At 39.3% G+C, this 20,796-nt stretch overlaps 1 protein-coding gene across 1 annotated transcript in view; it reads right to left on the minus strand.

Moving 5' to 3' along the window:
• Positions 1-19,391, minus strand: part of KYNU (kynureninase) — a 55,195-nt gene extending 35,804 nt beyond the window's left edge. Inside the window, exons 1-4 of the mRNA XM_032997456.2 lie at positions 19,205-19,391; positions 13,696-13,816; positions 6,866-6,948; positions 1,092-1,153 (exon numbers count right to left, since the gene is read on the minus strand). Coding sequence (XP_032853347.2) covers positions 1,092-1,153; positions 6,866-6,948; positions 13,696-13,816; positions 19,205-19,373 — 435 coding nt within the window. The 5' untranslated portion in view covers positions 19,374-19,391. The remainder of the gene's footprint in view (positions 1-1,091; positions 1,154-6,865; positions 6,949-13,695; positions 13,817-19,204) is intronic.
• Positions 19,392-20,796: the final 1,405 nt, after the last annotated feature.

A 20,796-nucleotide genomic window follows, 5' to 3' on the forward strand; every position in this document is an offset into this window, starting at 1 on the left:
TCACCCAGCTCCATCCCACAAGCAAAAGCAGTGGCTGAAGAGGAGCAAGCTGTGCAAAGGCACCGATTTCCATTCCTGCCCTAAAACATTAGTTATTAAATCATCCCCTCCTCTGAAACAAGCCTGACCAAAGGACTAAGCTTTCTGCAAAGACCTCATTCTCATCCATCTCAGCACCTGGAGGTGAATGGTCTTTCCTTCTCAGGTCCTCCATGCTGAGAAGTCTAGGAGAAGACTTGGAAGACTGTTCATGCCCGCAGTGGTTACAGCGAGCTCAGCATGGGCTGCACACCCAGGCAGGTTAGCGAAAGCCTGTCTGCATTGCACCTCATTCGGGGCAGAGCAGCCAGTAAACTGGCTTGTACTTAGCCACACCCTGGTCTGCCTCAGACTTCTTAATTTAACAAAGTTCAGAGACATTTTTACAGAGGAGTGAATCCAAGTAATGTATCTTCTGGTGTGAACCATGCAAAATTAATCTTCTTGTCTTCCTTCAGTTGAACCAAATCTTTGGAAATACTAGAGAATCAGAAACATGCTGTATGTAACCACAGAGACACCTACACAAAAGGAAACCACATGGCCACTATGTCATATAAATAAAATCAGGTGCTTTACCACATTTTAGGTGTATATAAAACAGCATAACTCAAAATGCTGTCTCTTGCATGAAGCTGTATTTGAAGCTTGACTGAAGTTACAGCTTTATCCCGCTCACAGTTGAGTTCTTGTTTCTTAAACTTTGAAATTTGGTGCGAAATTGAAATTTGAGAAGTTATTTGTAGAAGTTTCTTAAATAATAAGGTCTCATCTCCATGGACTGACATGCAGCACATACGAGAAGAACTCAAACTTCCCCTATAGAGTCTTTGAAAACACTTCACTGTCCAGCTTTTTTGCTTAACATTAAGTTGAGCCAGGTCTTGCACAAGCCAAAGCATCATTCAAGATACAACTCCCAAGGCTTACAAAAAGTTTGGCTATCATCCAGCACAGTCTTTGTGAGGTCCTCAGAAAACACTCTGCTTACATTTACAAAGGAAAGAAAAAAATATTTTTCGACACATCAAATAAACGTTGTAAAAACATACCATCTGGAGGTGCAAGTTAACAGTCAGCCCATTCATTAAGGCTACTTCATGTCTTTGGGCCCCTGAAATAATAACAGATAAAAACAACACATGCTTAGGGGGTTTCTTTATAATTTCAGAGAAATCTAGTACAGTGTTGAGAAATCAAAAGCATGTTTTCAGACAATGCCTCTCTAAAGACTGGAAAATAAAGAAATGTTTAAGATGTCATCACAGTGAAGTAAAAAGATTTCTTGTCTGACTCACTATACCACACTGGCAGGAAAATATTTATTTTTTCAGGTCAGCCACAGAAAACAAAAAACAATTAATTATTTCCATTTCCTGGCAAACCACCAATGGATTTATTATCATTAATACCCCAGAGAAAAAATCAGGTCAGAAGACTACATATAAAGCAAGATTTGCAGGCTTATTTTTGTCATAAGCTTATATGTAAAGCAAGTCAGAAATCATATTGAGACAATCTTCTATTGTAAGTGGTTACTGTAATGTCATGCTAAATCTGATCCCTAATAAAAAAAACAAGCAAAATTGGCCCATTGACTGTAACAGACCATTATTAATGTAGCAACTTAGCAGGAAGACGCCATACTCACATAGCTCCAAGGAGGCTTATAACAGATGCCTTTTGGCTACAGATAATCATGGACAGAGTTAATGGAGTAACAACTAATTGTTATTACAAAGTGTTTAGTAACAAATTCTCGAGCCCTTATCAACCATTGTTGAAAGGTTTTAGGCAGGATGAGGAACTGCGCATTGAGCAGGGCACCACCAAGATATGGAGAAAATCAATTCCTGTTTCTTTCCGTTTTGCCTGATGTCTATTGTTGAAAAGCAGTAATTCACCCTTGACACACATCAGTGCTTTGAGAGTCATCTTCAGCTGGAAGATGGGCTCATTCGCCTTGCCCCAGTCATCGCCCCAGTGGTGGAGTTCACCAAAGGTGGAATGAGGAAAGGGAGGGATGAAGACAAGTGTAAGCAGGCAGGGAGGGAAACAGCTACACTTGAGATAAAGAGGAAAGGAAAATATGATGTTGGGGTAAAAAAAGGTAAGGGGAGCCACAAAGAACAGACAGGTGAATCCTGGTTTTCTCTTGTCCTTGCCTTGGAGGTCACACCAGGTCCCAACCAAGACAGGGGAAAGGCAGCAAGATCACCAAAACACGATATCCCACAGAGTTTAAGTTCATGGAGCTGTTATAATTTTCCAGACTAAGAAAAAGACATAACTGAACTCAGTGCAAGAAAATATAGACAAAAGAACATGGAAATCTATAATTAAGAAGAGTTTATTCATAAATCCTTGCCAAGCAAGCCTTAGCTTCTGCCACCACTGGTAAAGCCAAGAACCATTCTGATCAAGGTATTCAAGGGCCGGCCTTTGTGCTGCTGAAAGTTCCATAGTATCAGACAAAAAGATTTGTCAATAGCTGTCAATGACTCCGGAGGACCTGTCCAGGGGATGAGCCAGGCAGAAAAAGAGATGTTGTAAATACATTCCCTCCTTCAGACACCAGAAACATCATCAAGTTTGTGGGAAGGAATATAAGTAGACCTAATCACTCATAGGGAAAAATAAGCTCTTTTCCTCACTTAAACTCCTCCTTTGCTTTCTTTTCTTCCCTCTGATAGCATTGCATCTGCAGGCTCTATACTGCTGGAAGAGGTCACCTTGCGGCTGTTCTATTGCAGATAGAGAAGACAGCTAGAGAGAGTGATTGCAGCTCAAAACAGTATTATTTGCAGTCTTAATATTTCTATGGAACTCTTGAGGCTGAAAAAGGGATAACAACAAGAAATGGTATTGTTCTTATTTCTCCCTCTGCTCCTTCCATGAAATCTGTGGCTTTCACAGCAAAGTCTGCACAAGCAATCCTCTGCCTGCTGTACCATTTCCATATAACACAAATGGTTAATCTGTAGATCATTTGTAGCTGCATGCTAGCATCCTAAATTAAATATGACACTACATTTGTCATGTAAGTCTTGGTCTTCCGTAAATTATATATTTATTAAAAGCTTTCTATTATTGAATTTCATGCCCACAAAACAAACCTCATCCGTGTCATTGGAAAACTGTTATCCTTTATAACCTGCACTGCATTTCAGAAAACAACCTTTCTATGATCCAATTAACCTATTACAATATTCAAAGACCCCGCACACAGGAGACAAAATTATGTTTGCTTTCCTTATTTCCTAACTTTATACCATATCTCCAAGACAGGCTAAAACCTTTATGTTCCGCTTGATAAATCTCCTCTTTAATAAAAGGAAGCAGCATTTGCGAAGTACAACTTCAGAGACAATTATGATTGCGTTAGGCAGACACTGCCATCCTTCTCCTCTGTGACTGCAGTGGGAGCCTGATCCTCACCAGACTAAGTAAAAAACATTTTGTAAAATGATTGAAAAAAGCCTAAGGGCCCCAATTCTGAAAACAGTTTGGTTATTTTAAATAATCCTTATCACTCAACGTCACTACAAATCTGCTAAGCATTCAGTCTTCCCTCAACAGAGACCTGCCTGAGCACATTGTACAGCAGCAGCCATACAGTTAATCTTGTTCCATCAGAAGGTGATCCTGCCAAGGTTGTAATGTTTTAATAAAGTCTAGTAGGAGAAGCAGAGATTACCGTTACCGCGTTATGCCACTCGGCGTGAGCACAGAAAAAGTGTTGGCATCCATTGACCTTGACTCTGCATTTCACAATGTATTTACTACTGTAACTTTCATTGAACAAGAAAATGTGACTGCATTTAATAAGCAAGGTGCTATAGCAGTATAAGCCATTAAACAAAGATATTTTACAATCTTTAGTCCATTCTTGAATAAATCTCACCTAATAATTTTTACTTACTACTCCTACTTAGAGTAAGAAATGACAATTCATCCTCTTCCATAACATATTAAATATTGAATAAAAAACAGGGTAAAATGTTGTTTATGTTCTTACATTAAATACACTAAAAAAGTAAATTCAGAATTCGCTCAACTCATACATATTCGGTATTACACCTTGCTGGAAAACATTACTCAATTATAAATAACACATTAGAGAGAGCATTTTAACATAAGATTTTTCCTGCATTTATTCTCTTATCCTTTTCATTATTAGCTAAAATTTTAAAAATCAGAACTTATCACAATACATCCATTATTTGGGAAATACGAATTCATTTGCATTCTAAGAATCACTCACCTAGGTCCTGAAAAAAGCTATGAGGATATTACATAAATAAAATCCTGCTGGCATGTGAATATGAGGGCCAGATTTGAGCCCAAACCATATTTTATAGTTCAATTAAAGTCCAAAAAATCCTGGAGAACAAAATCCAAGCTAATAATGCTGACATGCCCTTTACTGCTGAGGAAAACAGGACTATGAAACACTTCCCAGCAAAGAATTTTAAAAACAACAGTAGGTTAATGGTAGGGTGACCTCAGTCATAATTTTTATAGAAAACTTGAAAATATATATTTAAAATGACTAATATTGTAATAAGTTCAGTGTAGTCTGGCCATTGTGATAAAAAAAAAAACAAAAACCACACACTAGTGTTATATAAAGTTTGGAAAAGAAAAGAAAAATAAGGAGACTGATGAGCAATTAGATGAAGTTTAAGCAAAGTTCTCATTTCTCTCTCCTTACGCCCAGAATACTTCTTTTAGTTAAACAAATACAATACACAATGAACTGGCAGCCTCTATGAGACAGATGGCAAAGGGAAAAAACCTGAGCCTGACTCCCTGCTTTCTGCAGTGACTCTTAACCTAAAGCTGAGGGTGAACTGACCCCGGCACCAGCACCAGCAGGAGGTCGGTGCTCAGCCCGCCCCAACACCCTGCAGGGAGTTCACGGGGGCCCACATTTTGCAAACAGAGCAGTGGCAAATATTCACAGGTGGTGATGCAGAGGAGGATGATAATCAGGTGCTTCAAGCTGCCCTTTGGGCAATCCTGACTTTCTCTCCTGGTTATGTGAAGTGCATCGATGGTCTACCTCGTTACTTTACCAATTTAAGTGCCTGGAAGTATATAGTGTGACTGCTCTCCCATTCCCATGAGGTGTCAGATAAATTCTCCACCCTCTAGTTAATCAAATTCAAGGTTTCCAATTTAAAAGGCCTTATTATGCATCAGGCTAGTTGTGTGACAGGTCACATTTCCCCACCTGCCCACAGCTTCCCAGTTACACCCTACCAGAACGAGAACATCCACTTGCCAGGAAAGATCAGTCAAACTAGAGAAATCCCTAAATCAACTGTGTTCAGCATTTCAACACCTTCTCCCACTTTACATTCTCACATTTTTATGTTCTATGTTAGTTAACAGATTAATGTACTGAGCTTGCCCTTGAATGTAATGAAAGCAAGAAAAGTAATTTCTTGACCTCCTGAGCAACACACCAGGTACTATGGCAGCAACTCCCAAAATCGGAACAACCAATCTACATTTTAGTTTTTATTTCATTCTGCACGTGGGATCACTCTGTATAGCCCAGTGATGCCCAGTCTAGTCATGCCCAGTTCTTACATCATGGATAGATCAACTACAACAATATTTTCTTATATTTGCTCTGCTTCAATATTAACATCCAGTATTTTAGCTATTTGGAAACTTCATGAAGAAGTCAGGAAGTGACTTTATTTATAAGTATATAAACAAACCAGTCATGAAATTCCTTAATATCTCTGTTTCCACTTGTTCATACCCCATTTGCTTCTCTTGAAGGAGAAAAGTCATAACTTTCTCATTAAACACTTGTCTATACTTGGAGGAGAAATTACAAGACAAAATCAAGAATATAGTAAGTCAACTTAGCTGTAATATTTTTTCCTTAGTGAAGGCACAAATGAACGCATGATAATTCAGTTCAGACAGTCAGTATTGACTGTTGCCTTCAGCAGCTAAATTGAAATACTGGCCAAATCTCACTAAAATCTACTAACCCAGCCTTGACAATGTCTGTAAGTGTTGGGGAGAAAAAGGGTCTGTGAGAAACGCTGCCAAGATCATTTCTCTTCCCCTTTCTGACAACAACAACTCGAAGGAAATCCCAGTGAAAGATTATTTCAGTCACTACACACAGGTTAGTACAGAGAGGCAATAGAGGAAATTTGCATTCAGACGCAGATCGGTGCTTTCATGGCTGGCAAACTCACCAGAAGTCGTCTCCAGGGATCCTTCTCAATCTCTGGAATAACCAGCAGCTTTTACTGCCAAGGTCCTGCAGCACTGAAAACTTCTCATGGGGTACAGTAGGGTAATGGGAGCTTATAAATAGCAGGTCCTGGCCCAATTATCTGCTTCATTGGCATAAGCAGATCTCAAATATGAGGCTGGATTTAGTGGTTGACAAAGCAGGAAAAGCAGAAAATGTCTAGATAGAAATAATTTTTCAAAGGGGAAAGTTCATTGATTCACTTCTAGGAGAGAGTCATAGAATCTGTAATGCCAAGCGCCCTTTAAAAGAGCTTCACGTTAGACCAAGTGGTTTATGATGCTCTATGAAACCCTTTGCCACAATTAGTTTCATGATATGCATATGCTCATATATTATCACATACATTCATCTCTTAAATCACTTGCAGCCTTAAAATAAAGTGTTAGTCCATGCACAAGGCAGTCAGAAAAACTACTTTAAAACAAAAGAATGCAAGGAACTAAAATCTGGGAATAGATTTTCAGGATTTACAGTCTTAAAAGAAACCAAATTTGTTTTCATTTCTAGAGAAAGAGTTTCCCCGCAGTTCACACCTACCAACCAGCTCAGCCATCAGGTCCAGGATGCACTCATCTGCCAAAGCCCACGGGCGCTGGCCACTGAAATGGCCATGAACACCTCTGAAAAAAGAAGACGTAAGCAATGAAAGCATATGCTGTTCCCTTTGGATGAGTCCAAAGAAACGTGCCTGATTTAGAGATCCCACATTCAGAGGAGGAAGAGACTTGCCTCAACTGAGCACAACACGTTTATCATGCCGTTAAAGCTCTTAGCAAACACAGTTCATTTAATGGTTTCTGACAGGTTTTCAACTGCCTGAAAATTTTACTTTGGCCCCCCAGATTCCTCTATAAATCCCTCAAAATTAAAGATGATAGCTTTTCCACAAGCTCCCTGGAAGTGGCTGTATGGGTACAAGAAGTTTCCAGGATCAGGCACACCAGGAAAGAGCCCGGCTCAGGATGGAACCCTGATAACCCCAGCTCACAAAAACTACACAGAGAGCAGAGATCACCCTGCAGGGTTACTCCACCTGCATCTCCAGATGAACACTGCACAGTGCAGAGGATGGTAGACTTGAGTACCGCCTTGCTTCCATACAGGAATATTTCTTGACAAAACCAATTTCTGTCCTGAATCTCCTGTCTAAACTCACCCTTCTGCATAAACCAGCAGATACTTAATGTATGGGCAGGTGCTTCCCTGCATAAACAGAGCTGCTTGCTAATTTTTATTGCTTCTCTTCTCCCTGCCAAATTGTTTTAGATCTAAGTGTGCACAAAGCTTTTTGGTTTGACAGAGGGCATTTAAAAACTTTATTCTGCAAACTGTTGCTGTCTACAGTGGATCGTATGGTCACCTTAAACCAGAATGCACCACTATTCTGAAGCGACAGATGTGTACCTTCAGTTCTGGATTAAGTTCTCTGAAACACTTTTTGCTGCAAATGTGACAGAGAATTAAACTCCTAAGGTAGACACCATGCTTATATAAATAAAAAGTTGCAAAGTTTCTTAAACATGCAGGATGTAGCTTACAGATTTAAATGCAAATGAAGGCAGATTGAGAAAAGTAATAATGGTGCTAATCCAGAGGAACATTGCTCTGGGCTTCCATCTCACACTGGATGATTTTCATATTTGCTGAGCACCACGGGGTACTTGTGGAGTCGGAAATGCCAGGCTGCATGCGGCTGAGGGAAACCAAGTATAAAGCTGTTTCAAAACAGGGACAAAACCAGAGGGAAACTGAGTAGAGAGCAAAAAAAGCCCTGAAAGCTGTGATGAAAGAAGGAAAAAAAAAAAAATGAACAAGTGATAAACCTTTTAAAGAACAGGCCCACAATGTTCACTCAAAATCATAAGACGTCTTGCTGATTAAGACATAAGAAAGGAGGGTGTACAAGAGACTACCAGCTTGTCCCCCATTCTTAAGGCTATTTAAAAGATTGGTTTTCCCTATCCACCTCCTACTTCCCCTTCTCAGGTAGAATTTTGTTCTGTCTCCCACACAAATTACCTGGATGTTTTACAGTCAGACCCTTTCTGATTGAATTGGGTCTAATTCACACCTCCAAGGGATATTTCCAAAAGAACTACAGTCCTGAAGAAAATAACAACTGCTGCAAAAATCACAATTTGTGTTAACCATTTCACCCTTCTCATCCTTGTAAAACATCATTTGCTTTTGGACTAGTTTAGGTCAGCAGGTAGAGGGCACAGATACTACTGGACATCTCTTACAGCTAAAATAACCTCCTTGCATTCAACAAGTCCAACCCTATACAGAAGACAAGGAAGACACTGATCCCTAATTTGGACAATGTCGCGGTACACTAGCTGACCGCTTTTCTCCATTTTAGAATTGCTCTCTGATGAGAACTTGATAGCAGAAAGTGGACAGGGTGAAATAGCATTCATTTACAAGACCATTTCATAGATGAGGAATAAAGGCAGTAGGTGGGTAGGGAAGAAAATGTTGTAAGGGGCAGGATAAGTGCTAAAAGTTCCTCCCTTCTATCATACCATAATGCAGCTGCTTTCCCTAAAGACAGTGGTATGTGTTTCACAAACAGCAAGACATTTATTGCTAATTTCCCTTCTTACTCTTAACTGTAATATAGTGATCAAGGGACTCTGAGGCATTACAAACTGTTAAAATAAAAAAAAACCAAAGATCTTCAGTGGCTCTCTGCCCAAGGGGATCTGTATTTCTGAAAGAAGATAGTGAACATAATAAGATGGGAAAAAGAAGCCCTAACTACCTATGGGATTCTCTTTCATTAGCTTTCTCTGATTTTATAGCCATTAGTGTCCTTCTAATGGGAATTTACTGATGAAAGCTCTCTCTATCAGCACACAGGACTAACAAAATTTCAGAATAAATTTCCAAGTTATCATGAAAACAAATATGATATTTTGGGCATAAGAATATTTTCTTTTGAGAAAAAAACATTTAAGTATATTGAAAGAGGGGAGAGCCAGCATTAATTATTATTCATATTATTATTATTATTACACTACAGCTTACAGCTTGCCTCCCTCTTGATGGCCAATATAAATGCCAAGAGACAAAAATTATTGCAGCTAAAATGGTAGTTAAAGGCATATTCTTGGACCCTTTTTTTATTTTAATCACATGAAACTCTGTAGCCCTTGCTGATGGCACAATACATCCTATTACACTTAGGTTGTAAAATTCTATGCTCTGCCTCAGAGAATTTATATCTCTGTATATTATGCCACCCCTCTCTCAGCTCTGGTAGGCACTGGTGGTAATAATCTTTAAGGACACAACTGCAGTGCTTCTGGCATTCCCCTCAGACATGGATAGCCTATGTCTCATTTTGTTTCTTCTGCACCCTGGGTAGCAAGAGAGAGATTTAAATAGAGGTACCCAAATTAATGAATACAAAACGTGGCCCATCAAATCATAAAGCATCATACAAACAGAATTATTTCTTAAACTACTGTGAGAGTTCCTTGTTGTGCAAATTAATTTTTAGTCGGTTACCATTTTATTTTCAATTTGGCAAGAAATCACAGTGCCACGTTTTATTCGCTGAGGTCTGGTTGATTTAAAGCTTGCTAGGGGAGCTAGAAACACATTTTCTGATATGATCCCAGGGTTTCAAAGGAGATAACAAAAGGGTTTTAAATTAATTGCCAGCTTCAGGAATCTTCTGCGCTCATCCAAATCTTGTTCAGGTGAAAATTTCCTTCTTGCTTTGTCAAAAATGATGCAAGGCATTTAATGAGCCAATACAGGCTCTTAAATTTGATGATGGTTTCAAGCAAAGAAACAGCCAAAAGAAAGGAAGACATATCCAAAGAAAAAGACCCATATGGAGCAGTAGATTGAAGGCAAAACTAAAAATCCCAGGGCGTTAAACCAGGCATTTACAGCTCTGACATAAAATCTGCTGAAAGGTACAATGCAGGGATGACTCCTGCCAAATGGCAAAAGTGGGTTTGTTGAACAGAACATGACCAAGCCCCACCAAGCTGCATTCCAGCTTGCAGGGCTGTTCTACCTTGCAGGATTAGTTGAGCACATAGAACCAGAGATACCTCTTGACTCACTGGAAACAGTTCTTTATAATGCAGCACTTGCAGTAGCAAAGTCCTCCACAAACTTGGAATTTTTTATGTCTACTATACTCATGTCAGAAGCCTGTTGACAGACTACTTCAATGCTTAGAAGTATACACACATATTTAGTTTCTAGCCTAAATTTATTAAGTACTAGTTTACATTTACTGTGCCGGTATGTACTTTCACATAAGTGGCTCCCTTCTTCCCCCATGTTTACCCCTTGATACATTCACAGAGAACAGTCATTTTTTTTTTCAGTCTTCATTTTGCTCAACTAAACAAATCTAATCCTCAAGACTTCCATTCAGCAGGTTCTCCACTCCCCGATCACCCTGCCAACCCTTCACAAGATCATAACAACTGGCCACAGCAGACTCCCTTCTCTTTCAAGAGTTCCACTGTAATGAGTTACTCGAACATGAGAGATGTTGCCTGCTGCAGTATGTTCACATGCAATAATGATTTTATAAAATACATTAATTGCTTAAACAGCTGTAGCAGGGGAAAGGGAAAACAAGACACTGCAAAGCACCTGTTGGCCTTTCTCCAACCAAAAAAGTCACAATTTGGTCTTTTAGATTTCAAAAAACTGGATTATTGGCTCGTCTAGTCTAAGCATAGAAGAGACGACTCTTCATCCCTTTTTGCCCCTCATTCAATAAATCTTGGATTTAGCTGAAATCAAAAGAGAAAGAAAAATGAAGTCTCAAAGGCTCTTTTAAAATCCATACTAAGAATCCCAGTGGCTTAGATTTGTAGTCTTTATACATTAGCATAAAAAAATAGGACTCAGGAATGTGGAAATAAAGAATACAAAACTAGAACAGGTACGTGGGAGGCAGATGTAAAAGAAGAAAGGTAAAACCCACCATTTAAAGGTGAGAGGGGGGAAGGGACAGTGACACTAAGACAGAACACAAGAAAGAAATGCATGAAAATGCCTTTTTCTCTCCAGCCCTTACTCTAATGAGTTGCCATCACCATGCAGAGCTATATGAGTTTCACTGCCCTTGACAACAGCTACCAGGTAATCTTCCTTTTCACTCTTGCCATCAGCTATAAGCAGTGAAAACCATTTAAATAGACAAGCATAGTAGCTATTTGAGATGAGTCCCAAGACACAACACACAGAAAACACACTAAACCAATTTATAAGAGAGCCAGAATCTATATCATCGCTGACTTGAAGGATGTACCTAATTTGCATGTCATTTCTTAGATTCTTGCTACTTATTTATCTAAGCCACAGCCACTAAATTCCATGCTGCCAACACACAAGCCATTGAACAGGCTTTGGCTGGTAACAGCTACTATCTCTGACTGCATTTTGCTGAGCTATCCTTAGTGACTGGAATAAAAGCATCCATTGTACATCTCCAACTACCTATTCCTTTGCAGCCCCCAGCACCTGATCTTGCTCATCAGATTCTTTAAGCATAAACGTCTCTGTTCAAATTTAGCTTGACCTCACCCAACTTCCTCACTTGCCTTAGGTGCAACTGCAACTAGCAGGATTGTGTTGTGGGGCTTTGTTGGTTTAGTTTGTGTTTGTTTTGGGACTGAGTTTTTTCAAACGTTCTGATTTATTCTGGGTAAGGTGTTTGGGGTCAAGTTGTATTTTGGGGAAACAGCCTTTCTAGATTTGTTCCCGCTCTTCCGATAGGCTAAAATCATGTTTAGCCGTATTTCCCCTTTAGACAGAGCTACTGAAGGCACTTTTGGTATTCTGGAGAAACATGCTGCCTACACTTTTCTTTTGGGTTTTTCTAATCATCAAGAAAAAAAAAAAAAAAAGTAACATCCTTCTCTGTAGCAAAGACAAACATAAGAATGGAAGTGAACCAGTGAAAAGGTGCAGTGAAGGAGCTGAAATATGTTTGCACTCCCAGTGCATCACTCTAACAGATAAGAGTGCTATCTGACTTTTACCTTTTGAAAGAGCTCAGCTGTTTCCCTGATAAAGTAGGATAATCATACAGAAATGGACAGGGTTGCAATTTTTTCAAATGACTGGAGAAACTGCAGTGCTGTGCTGAATGAATAATCAGGAGGAATGAGTGCTTCCCAAAGTTCACATTCATTCCTATTCATTCTCAACTTTCTTCTCACTTACAAGAATATAATAAATAGGAAACAGTAAACCATTTTTATTAATCCGCAGCATTCATATATTAATAAGTGAAAGACCAGATACAGACTTTTCACATTTACAATGTGAAGACTATCTAGATCATTTCTACTGAAAAAAGGCTACCCAGTTAGCAGAATTTGATTTTCCTCTTCCACTTCCCTGTATTTCCACTGCTCTCTTGACCATGAAATCATATCAGTTTCACTCATATCCCACACCTTCTAAAAATCTCTCTCCCAGCTCACTCATTCATTTGGATGTTATTTTCCTTTCCCGCCTTCAGTTCTCTGGTTTTTACTTCTTTTTCCTTACTCGTCCCTGCTTCAGCTGCTCAGGCAGGTGTTGGACACCTCAAAGCACAGACTCTTCATAGAAACAAAGCATAATATTAAAAAAAAAAAAAAATCTGCTTTTATTCCACCTCATGTATATAAAAAAGTTTCCTATTTGTTATGATGAAAATGCCCCTTTCCTTCAATGCTGAAACCTGTCCCTCTTTTGTCCTCCTGCCTTACCTCAGTTCTGTCTGGCAGAGCTCACTGCAATCCACCCTCAGCTGCTCTCTGAGATGCCACTGAGAGGACAGGAATGTTTCTCTCTAAATAAAATGAACTTGTCAGGCAGAGACCTGGTTTAAGAGAAGCCAAAAAGCTGCCAGCGCTGGCAGCAGCACCACCTGCGCTCGATGCTATTTCAAGGGGAACTGCCCGTTGCAAGGCCTGCAGGGTGAATTACACACAGTTAAAAGTACTAATTAGAAAATCACAGAGCCTGAAACTGAATCATGTTCACCAGCAAGCAGCAGTAACCAAATGAGTTCGTGTGCTTTGTGTATAAGCACACATAGAAATTGGATGGGGACGGTTAAACTGTGCAGATCCTCCAGATGAGCCAAAGCAGAACCACCATGCACAGCACAAGTTACCACAGCTGGAAGTTTCTCTTGGCCTGTTTTACTGCTCTTACCTTGCAAGGAGATATAAATAGTGCTAAGGAAACACTGAACATGTTTTACTCCTGGGCTGTAGTAGTTTTAACACACTATTCCCCTACTCAAGCATTTCCAAGTCAGATCCACAAATAAAACAAAGTAAAAATCTGAAGCACGGGTTAGCATCTCACTCCCCTTGTGGTGTACTCACGTTCGAGCCCACTTGTCCAGTTCTTCACCCAAGTAAGTTTTAACTTTTCTTGGCTGGAGCCCAAGAGAATTCCCAGCAAAGTATACGCAGCTCTCCTCTCCGTTCACCAGGCTCAGATCTGCTGTGGAGGGAAACCACAGAAACACGTGGGAGTGAGCACAGGAGGGACAGCACACGTACACACATATACACACACACACGTGTGTGCCACCACCCTGGGCTCAGCCCATTCCGCATCCCCCTGGGGCACCGTGGTCCCCACGTGCAAATGGAGAGGCTGCATCCTGACCTGCCTCCCAGGACACCACTCAGGTGACCCTGCAAAGGGGTCCAGGGAAGAGGACAGCCAGGCAATTCATAAGCAGTTGTTCCCCTCATCCTCCTGCAATTTTTGGCTGAGTCCATCTATAACTGGTCTGGAGCTAACGTGAGTTCAGTCAGCACTAAATCCCCAGGTCTTGGGATGTGTGGGAAGAAGCCACTGGCACCAATATTGTCGGGTCTGTAACCAATGGTGAGTGAAGAGGGATCATTTTCCTGACCATCATCAACATATTCCTATTTTCTTCCATTATCAATATATTCCTATGCCGAGTTGTGAAACTACCCGAATGGTGCATTTAATAAAAATTAAGACTAGGTAAATCTGTGACTTTCATGTAAATTCTCCCTGCATGATTAAATGACTGTTTAGAAAAATGTAGTCACTGCAACAGAATATTTTAAGGCAGTCTCAAAAGTTCTTGTCTTGTCAGCATATACCGTGGGCTGCACTTCATGTCATCATCATCATCTGATGAGGAAATCTATGTTGACAAATCTTTTCAATGATTAGGAGAAAAGCAAGGCGGTATAAATTTATAAATAATAGCTCTAGTGAGGTTCTGAACAATCTAATTACCCCATGTCATCATCTATCAATCCAAACATTGCCTTTTTCTATTATTTCTTATGTTAGAGATTCTCGAAGGGACAAGTGATGATGACCTTCTAGAAGCAGTAAGCAATTTACATTCATCTATACATACACTTACAATACTCCAAAAGCTAACATTACATGTATTTTTGGTAAATATAGTCAATATACCTCAGAAAAGAGATCAAATGAATAAATATGTTAAGATACATGCTGAAACAAATTATAAGATTGCATTTCTGTCTGTGAAAATATTATGTTAGGTCTGTAGAAAAATAAATTAGATGCCTGGAAAAGGTCTCTTACTAACTTTTGCACTAACTTCATTGAACTTCACCAGAAACACATTTTTCAGAAGTATAGACAACTTGGGTAATTTCTTAATTAAAGCTTTAGAAGCTTTTAAAAAGCGTAAGTCAGAGAGCAATTTCAGACTAATCCATTTTACAGATACTATGTCTGTTTTTCATCTCTATTCTAATACGAATGAAAACAGAGAGGCATAAATATTATCCATGCTCCTAAATTGGTTCTATTAACAGTTCTTTTCCTATCAAGAAACACAATAATACTGTCTCATTGGGAATAAAGAAAAGGATCTTTGCTCAAGAATTTGGAGCTCTATCTCACTAATACTTTCTATACTTCAATTAAGAATTCAAACAGTTAAGGAATTTTAAGCAAGTTAGTTTTTCTTGCACCACAGTCCTTTCTAAATAAAAATGTCTCTTGGGTCACTGTTGCAGAGAGCTGGCCTTACCACTTTGACAAAGTGTATCTTTACTTTTATGGATGTTACTTTTGATATTCTTTTTTTGGCATGTTTTCAACTCTCTACTGGGTTGTACTCATCTTTTTCACAAAAAGTTGTTTGTTTCTCCCTCCCTGACATCATTAAAAGACTTTTTGGACCATTTTGGACCACTGCGGCTTCCAAAACTAGGCTTGGTTTTTGCAGCATCTGTGTTATTTCACAACTTCTGACCAGCATATTGCTGTGCTCCAACATTTTCTCAGTCACTGTGACATTCTTTACAGTAACCCCTTTGTATTCTTAAGATTAGCACCTGTCTTTCCCCAGATTACCCTAATTGCTAACAGTACTGGCCCTTTTTATTTCTGGAAGAGCTGTGGTTGCCATGCAATATATATTGAAATATTCAAATAGCAAATAAGCACAGTTGATGAAATAAAGGCTGGTGCAAAACCAACAGGAGTTAATTATTGAAATGTGTCCTTTGAGTAGCCTACATAAAAAAAGTACATGAACAATAACTTACATTACGATTATTTGGATATGTTATAAATTATTCTTACACCTATACAGATTCATGCAAGCTGGTCAGATCTAATAACACGTGTTATTTCTCATACTAAATAAACCCATTCCTTGCTATATTTCTATACCTTTTAAACCTCAAAGAAATAGCAAGTTTATTTTCAGAAATATTCAGTCCAAAAAAGGGGGAAAATACAAGGTCTTTATTAACCAGAAAGGAAGGACTAAATCTGCTTATATATATTTGAGTCCTATCCCTTGTTGAAGGATAAAAGATCACCTCTTTCATACCTTCCTATAGCACCCTCACAAGCCCTCCAAATGACGAGCCAGATTTATATGATTAACCACTAACTTTAACCATGTCTTCAGGGAAATAGAGCTCCACATTCTCATTCTGGGACATCTTTTTATCCCCAAGAAATCCGAATTATGCTCTACTCCTTTACAAGATGACAAAGCACAAGCCATAGCCTTAATCAGATTGGTGATTTGGTGCCTGACTGCCAACTGCAATCCAGTCACTCCTACCTCCTCCCCACAGTGCATGAAAAAGCATAAAAAAGACTTTGTTGTCAGCTCAGAGAAGAGCGAGGATATCCAAATCTTTCTCTAAATCTTCTGCTGTCATCTTTTCCTATTTGCTCACCTGAGCTTCATCCCTGATGCTTGCACATAAAAACTCAAAAGATTTGCCAGGGAGTTAGTCTGCTAGTGGCTTCCACTTGATGGATATCACAAATAAACAGTTGTGACAGCTTATAAGTTGATAACTAAATTATTATAATGACTTTCTAAATATTTTTATGTACTTCATCTTACAGTTGTCTCCTATGGATGTTCTCATCTGCTTCTTGTAAGGCTTCATTTTAAAACCCCATTGTAATGTTTTATGTAAATATATAAAGAATATTTGATAGCTAATATATGTAATGACACTTATCTTCAGAAGCATGTTATCTAGGATCTGCGCCTGTGCTCAGATAAATGTCATGGGAAATCTGTCTCTGTGGTATAGACACACAATGTAAAAATATATATATTTACAACCCTGCTGTTTTTCAGCAGGGAAGCTGTTCCCAATGACAGCTGAAGCATGGAAAAGAGAGACAGGGGGAAAAAAAGGAGGAAAAGGCCCCTCAATTTAGGAACACAAGAATGATGGGTTCTCTGTGCTGTTCAGTTGGCACTGCTTTGTAGGCTGCTTATCTTCACTAAAACATATATATCCACAGTTTCAGGACTAAATATTATAGTAACTGCAGAAAAAACCTGCATCAGCAGTCTTTGGGTCTAAATACTGTGGTAACTGAAAAACAAATAATAATGGAGGTTGGAAGGGAAGCGATGAAAACTCCTCACAGGGGTATCAAGTGTACTATTTGCTTCTCAGAAGATTCTTTAATCTGAAGCTGCTGCGACAATACACTGAAAAGTGACGTTTCATATTCCTGAGGGACATTTGACACACTGCAGCCGAAGGCATGGGTGCAGTTCAGGTGCCCTACTTGAGCTGGATTTCAATAGCACGGCCAGGTTAAGGACAGCAGCACAATGGCCATGCGAGCTGCCTTCCAGCACCTTCCCAGCTTTGGAGGGATATTTTGCAGTGGCATGGTGGCAGCTGAAGTGGCTTTGAGAACAGAATAGTCATACCCAAACAAACAGATGGGGCTTAGGAAACCCTCTTAAGCAACCAGGGGAAAAAAAAAAAAATAATTACTTCTTGGCAGACAGGCTGAGAACACCTCCTCCATGCAGAGGAAGCACCTAGTTTAAATATTTGTAAAGTATCCAGTTCTAATCTGAATAATATAAATAGCAAAATTCAAGGATTTGAATGTGGGGAAAGATAAGCCAATATTACCAGCACATAAAGAACTAAAATTTACCATCCCCATGTCATAAGGGCAGGAGCAGACTGCATTCCCAACATTCATCATTGTTTGGCAGGAAGATGCTGAAGACAAAGATAATTTCAAGAAATATCGAGGAATTCAGACAATTGATACGATTCTCTATCACAGGTCCTTACTGGACATAATTTGGTGAAAGAACCTTTAATATCTCATGTACCATGAGTACTGTCCTTTTCAGAAAAAATAAAATCTTCAGAAAATTCTATCTGCAATTATTAGAAAATGAAAATATTTTGCAACACAGATCTATATTTTTTCTTTCATTTTTAATAGACGCTTTCTGCCAAGTCACAAAAGGAAGAGAGTGACTATGCCTGCATATGTTCATCATCTAAGGAAATTGCATGCCATGTCTTCAGCTTCCAGTATGCTATGACCAGGGCCTGCAGAGCCGGCTCAGCTTTTGCTCCCCATGTATTTGAAATGTGGACTGAAAATAAACCCAAACAGGACTTGGTAAACAGAAGAGCCCAGGACCATGCTACCTCCATAGGTGAGTGATCCCACCAAGTTTCCATGTGTGATTTTGGCCAGACACAGCAGCAGCGGGTACCAAAAGCCATGGAAGTATTTTGCGCTTTCATTGGATTCTGAGGGCTAATTCAAAACAAATGCTTCCCTGTCAGACTGCTAGCCCTCCCGCACATCCCTCCTGCCTCCCTGTCTCCACACACCAGGTCCTCTCCATGCCACAAGCTCCTCAAAACAATCCACAGACCAGGAATGAAGCAGAAAAATTTTGAGAACCATTTTGCACAGCTACACTGAAGCCATGTGCAGTTATCTATTTGTAGGCAATTCATGAGGAAAGTGGGAAAGATCTTAAAATAAAAGGTTTCATTATGAATTACTTGCTCAGATCAATTATTTGTTCTAAGGCACAGTCTTCCATTTGGCCTCAGGAAGAAAATCATCTCTACTACCAGCAATAAGGCATAAACATTAATATAATATATGTACCGTCTCTTTCATGAACTAAAATAATTTTAACTAGATAGATAATACCAAAACTATATTATACTAAGGAAGCAACTGCTCTGAACTATTGTAAGCAATGTTGCCGTTTCAAACCATTAGATAGAAATGCTTCTGCCTATAATTTTCAATCAGTCACTATATTGTTCAAAGCAGCTGACTGACAGCATAAGCACCATGTAAGTACTGTATCCTCACATTTTATTCAGGGTGGGAATGAGAGCATAAAGCTTTTGGTGCTAGAATAAGTTGATGGATTGATTTAGCAACACCAGGGACATACTGTGCTCAGATATGACTGCAATTGCTCAATTATCTCATAAGTAACTATGATTTCCAAAGATTTGTGATAAACACATGCAGAAGATATGAAGCCCCACCCTTTCCCCCCCACCTCATCACTGTAATTATAATTCTCACTTGGAGGCAGATCCTTGACTTTTGGGATACAGAAACATTCACGAAGATGCTTTAACTCATCTTCTTCATCTAAGTGAAAAGCAAGTTTCTTGTCTGCAGGACTGCATCCTAGCCGCAAGGAAATTTGTTCTAAAATGGTTGCTGGTAACACAGGAGAAGATGGATCCATTTTCAGGTCATTTGGTTTCACCTTAAAATGAAAAATGCCACAATTTAACTTCTGCAGTATGCATATTCGTGAGTGGCTGATAAGCAGTCACTAAAGCTGTGTCATTCAAGACCCAAACTTACTTGATTTAAAGCTTTTAAAATGTGAAGTATTTGAATAGAATGGTAAAACTGCTCAAGTATTTTCAACAACATATTGCTGTGACCCCCAAAGGCTTCCCCCCCCCCCCCCCCCCAGATACAATGCTCTTCCCTTCTTAAGGTATAGCAGCAGCTTCTAAGTTCTCCCACCAGACCTATAGCAGTTACAAACGCTGAACTGTCTGTCATTCACAATTTTGAGATCTCAAAGCCAGAGGCAGCATTATTGTTTCTGTAGACTGTGCTCCTAAAAATAGCAGGTGCACAGCTATGCTGAAGTTGTTTTCAAGGCTGTGCAACGTTCAGCCTCTTTCAGCTTTTCTGCCTTAAAAATAGGAGGGGGTGTTTGCGTACAGCCGTGCTCACGTACAAGGGCAGAGCAGGCAGGATACAGATGGCAGACAAAGGCATCGTTAGAAATGTATCTTTCAAGACCAGGACCTTGAATTAATATTCCCTTCTAGCTATGCTTAATATCCTGTGTTTTTAGCTCCATTTGTCCTGGGAAAGGAGAGAAGCCCAAGTCAAGCTGTAAACGTGACAGATCATAGTTTCTAACAGAATACCCCAAACTACCTGCAAAATTTACAAGCTCATTGATCTTGATAAGAAAAATAGCTCTGTAACTGTAATGCTCAGAGACACCATTGTGTTCAAGATAGCCTTTGTGCACGCAGATTTACAGGAAGAAAATTTATGACACATACTCTGTACTTTAGGGCAAAACTTTGCCATTGCTGCCTGCTGCCTTCCTTTTGCAGAAGACAGTCAAGAGGCTCACTGAGGTGCGTGGTGGTTGCCAGAGTTCAGGGAACTGTATAGTTAAACCACACAACAATCTCTGTCTTTTTAACATGCCCAGGAGTTTTGGTTCAACAGAAAAATGCTAGGGGATAAACTGAAATAGGATGGATTAGCACAGAATATGCAGCATAGAGTTACCAGAGAATACAGCTCTTATCTTAAAACCAATAGTATACTACAGATAATTATCCAAAATCAAGCTGTGGATAGAACAACAGGTGATAATATAAATTGTAACCAGCTGAGCATTACATTCATTGTTACTTAACCTAGCTTGGGTTTTTGTAGAAGGATTCTGAGAGTTAGTGTGATAGCATAGTCCAAGTTATAGACTTTTTCAACTAAATCCCTTATGACACATTCGTCTTTATTCTTTTCACTACAAATACATAAACACAAATTAGGTTTTTTTTATAAAATTTTTATGCCAACCCCCTGAACGCCATCCAGAAGAGCTTCATCAACACATATGGGAAGGA

This window comes from Tyto alba, unplaced genomic scaffold (genome assembly GCF_018691265.1).
Source record: "Tyto alba isolate M040663 unplaced genomic scaffold, T.alba_DEE_v4.0 Super-Scaffold_7, whole genome shotgun sequence".
Lineage (NCBI taxonomy): Eukaryota > Metazoa > Chordata > Aves > Strigiformes > Tytonidae > Tyto > Tyto alba.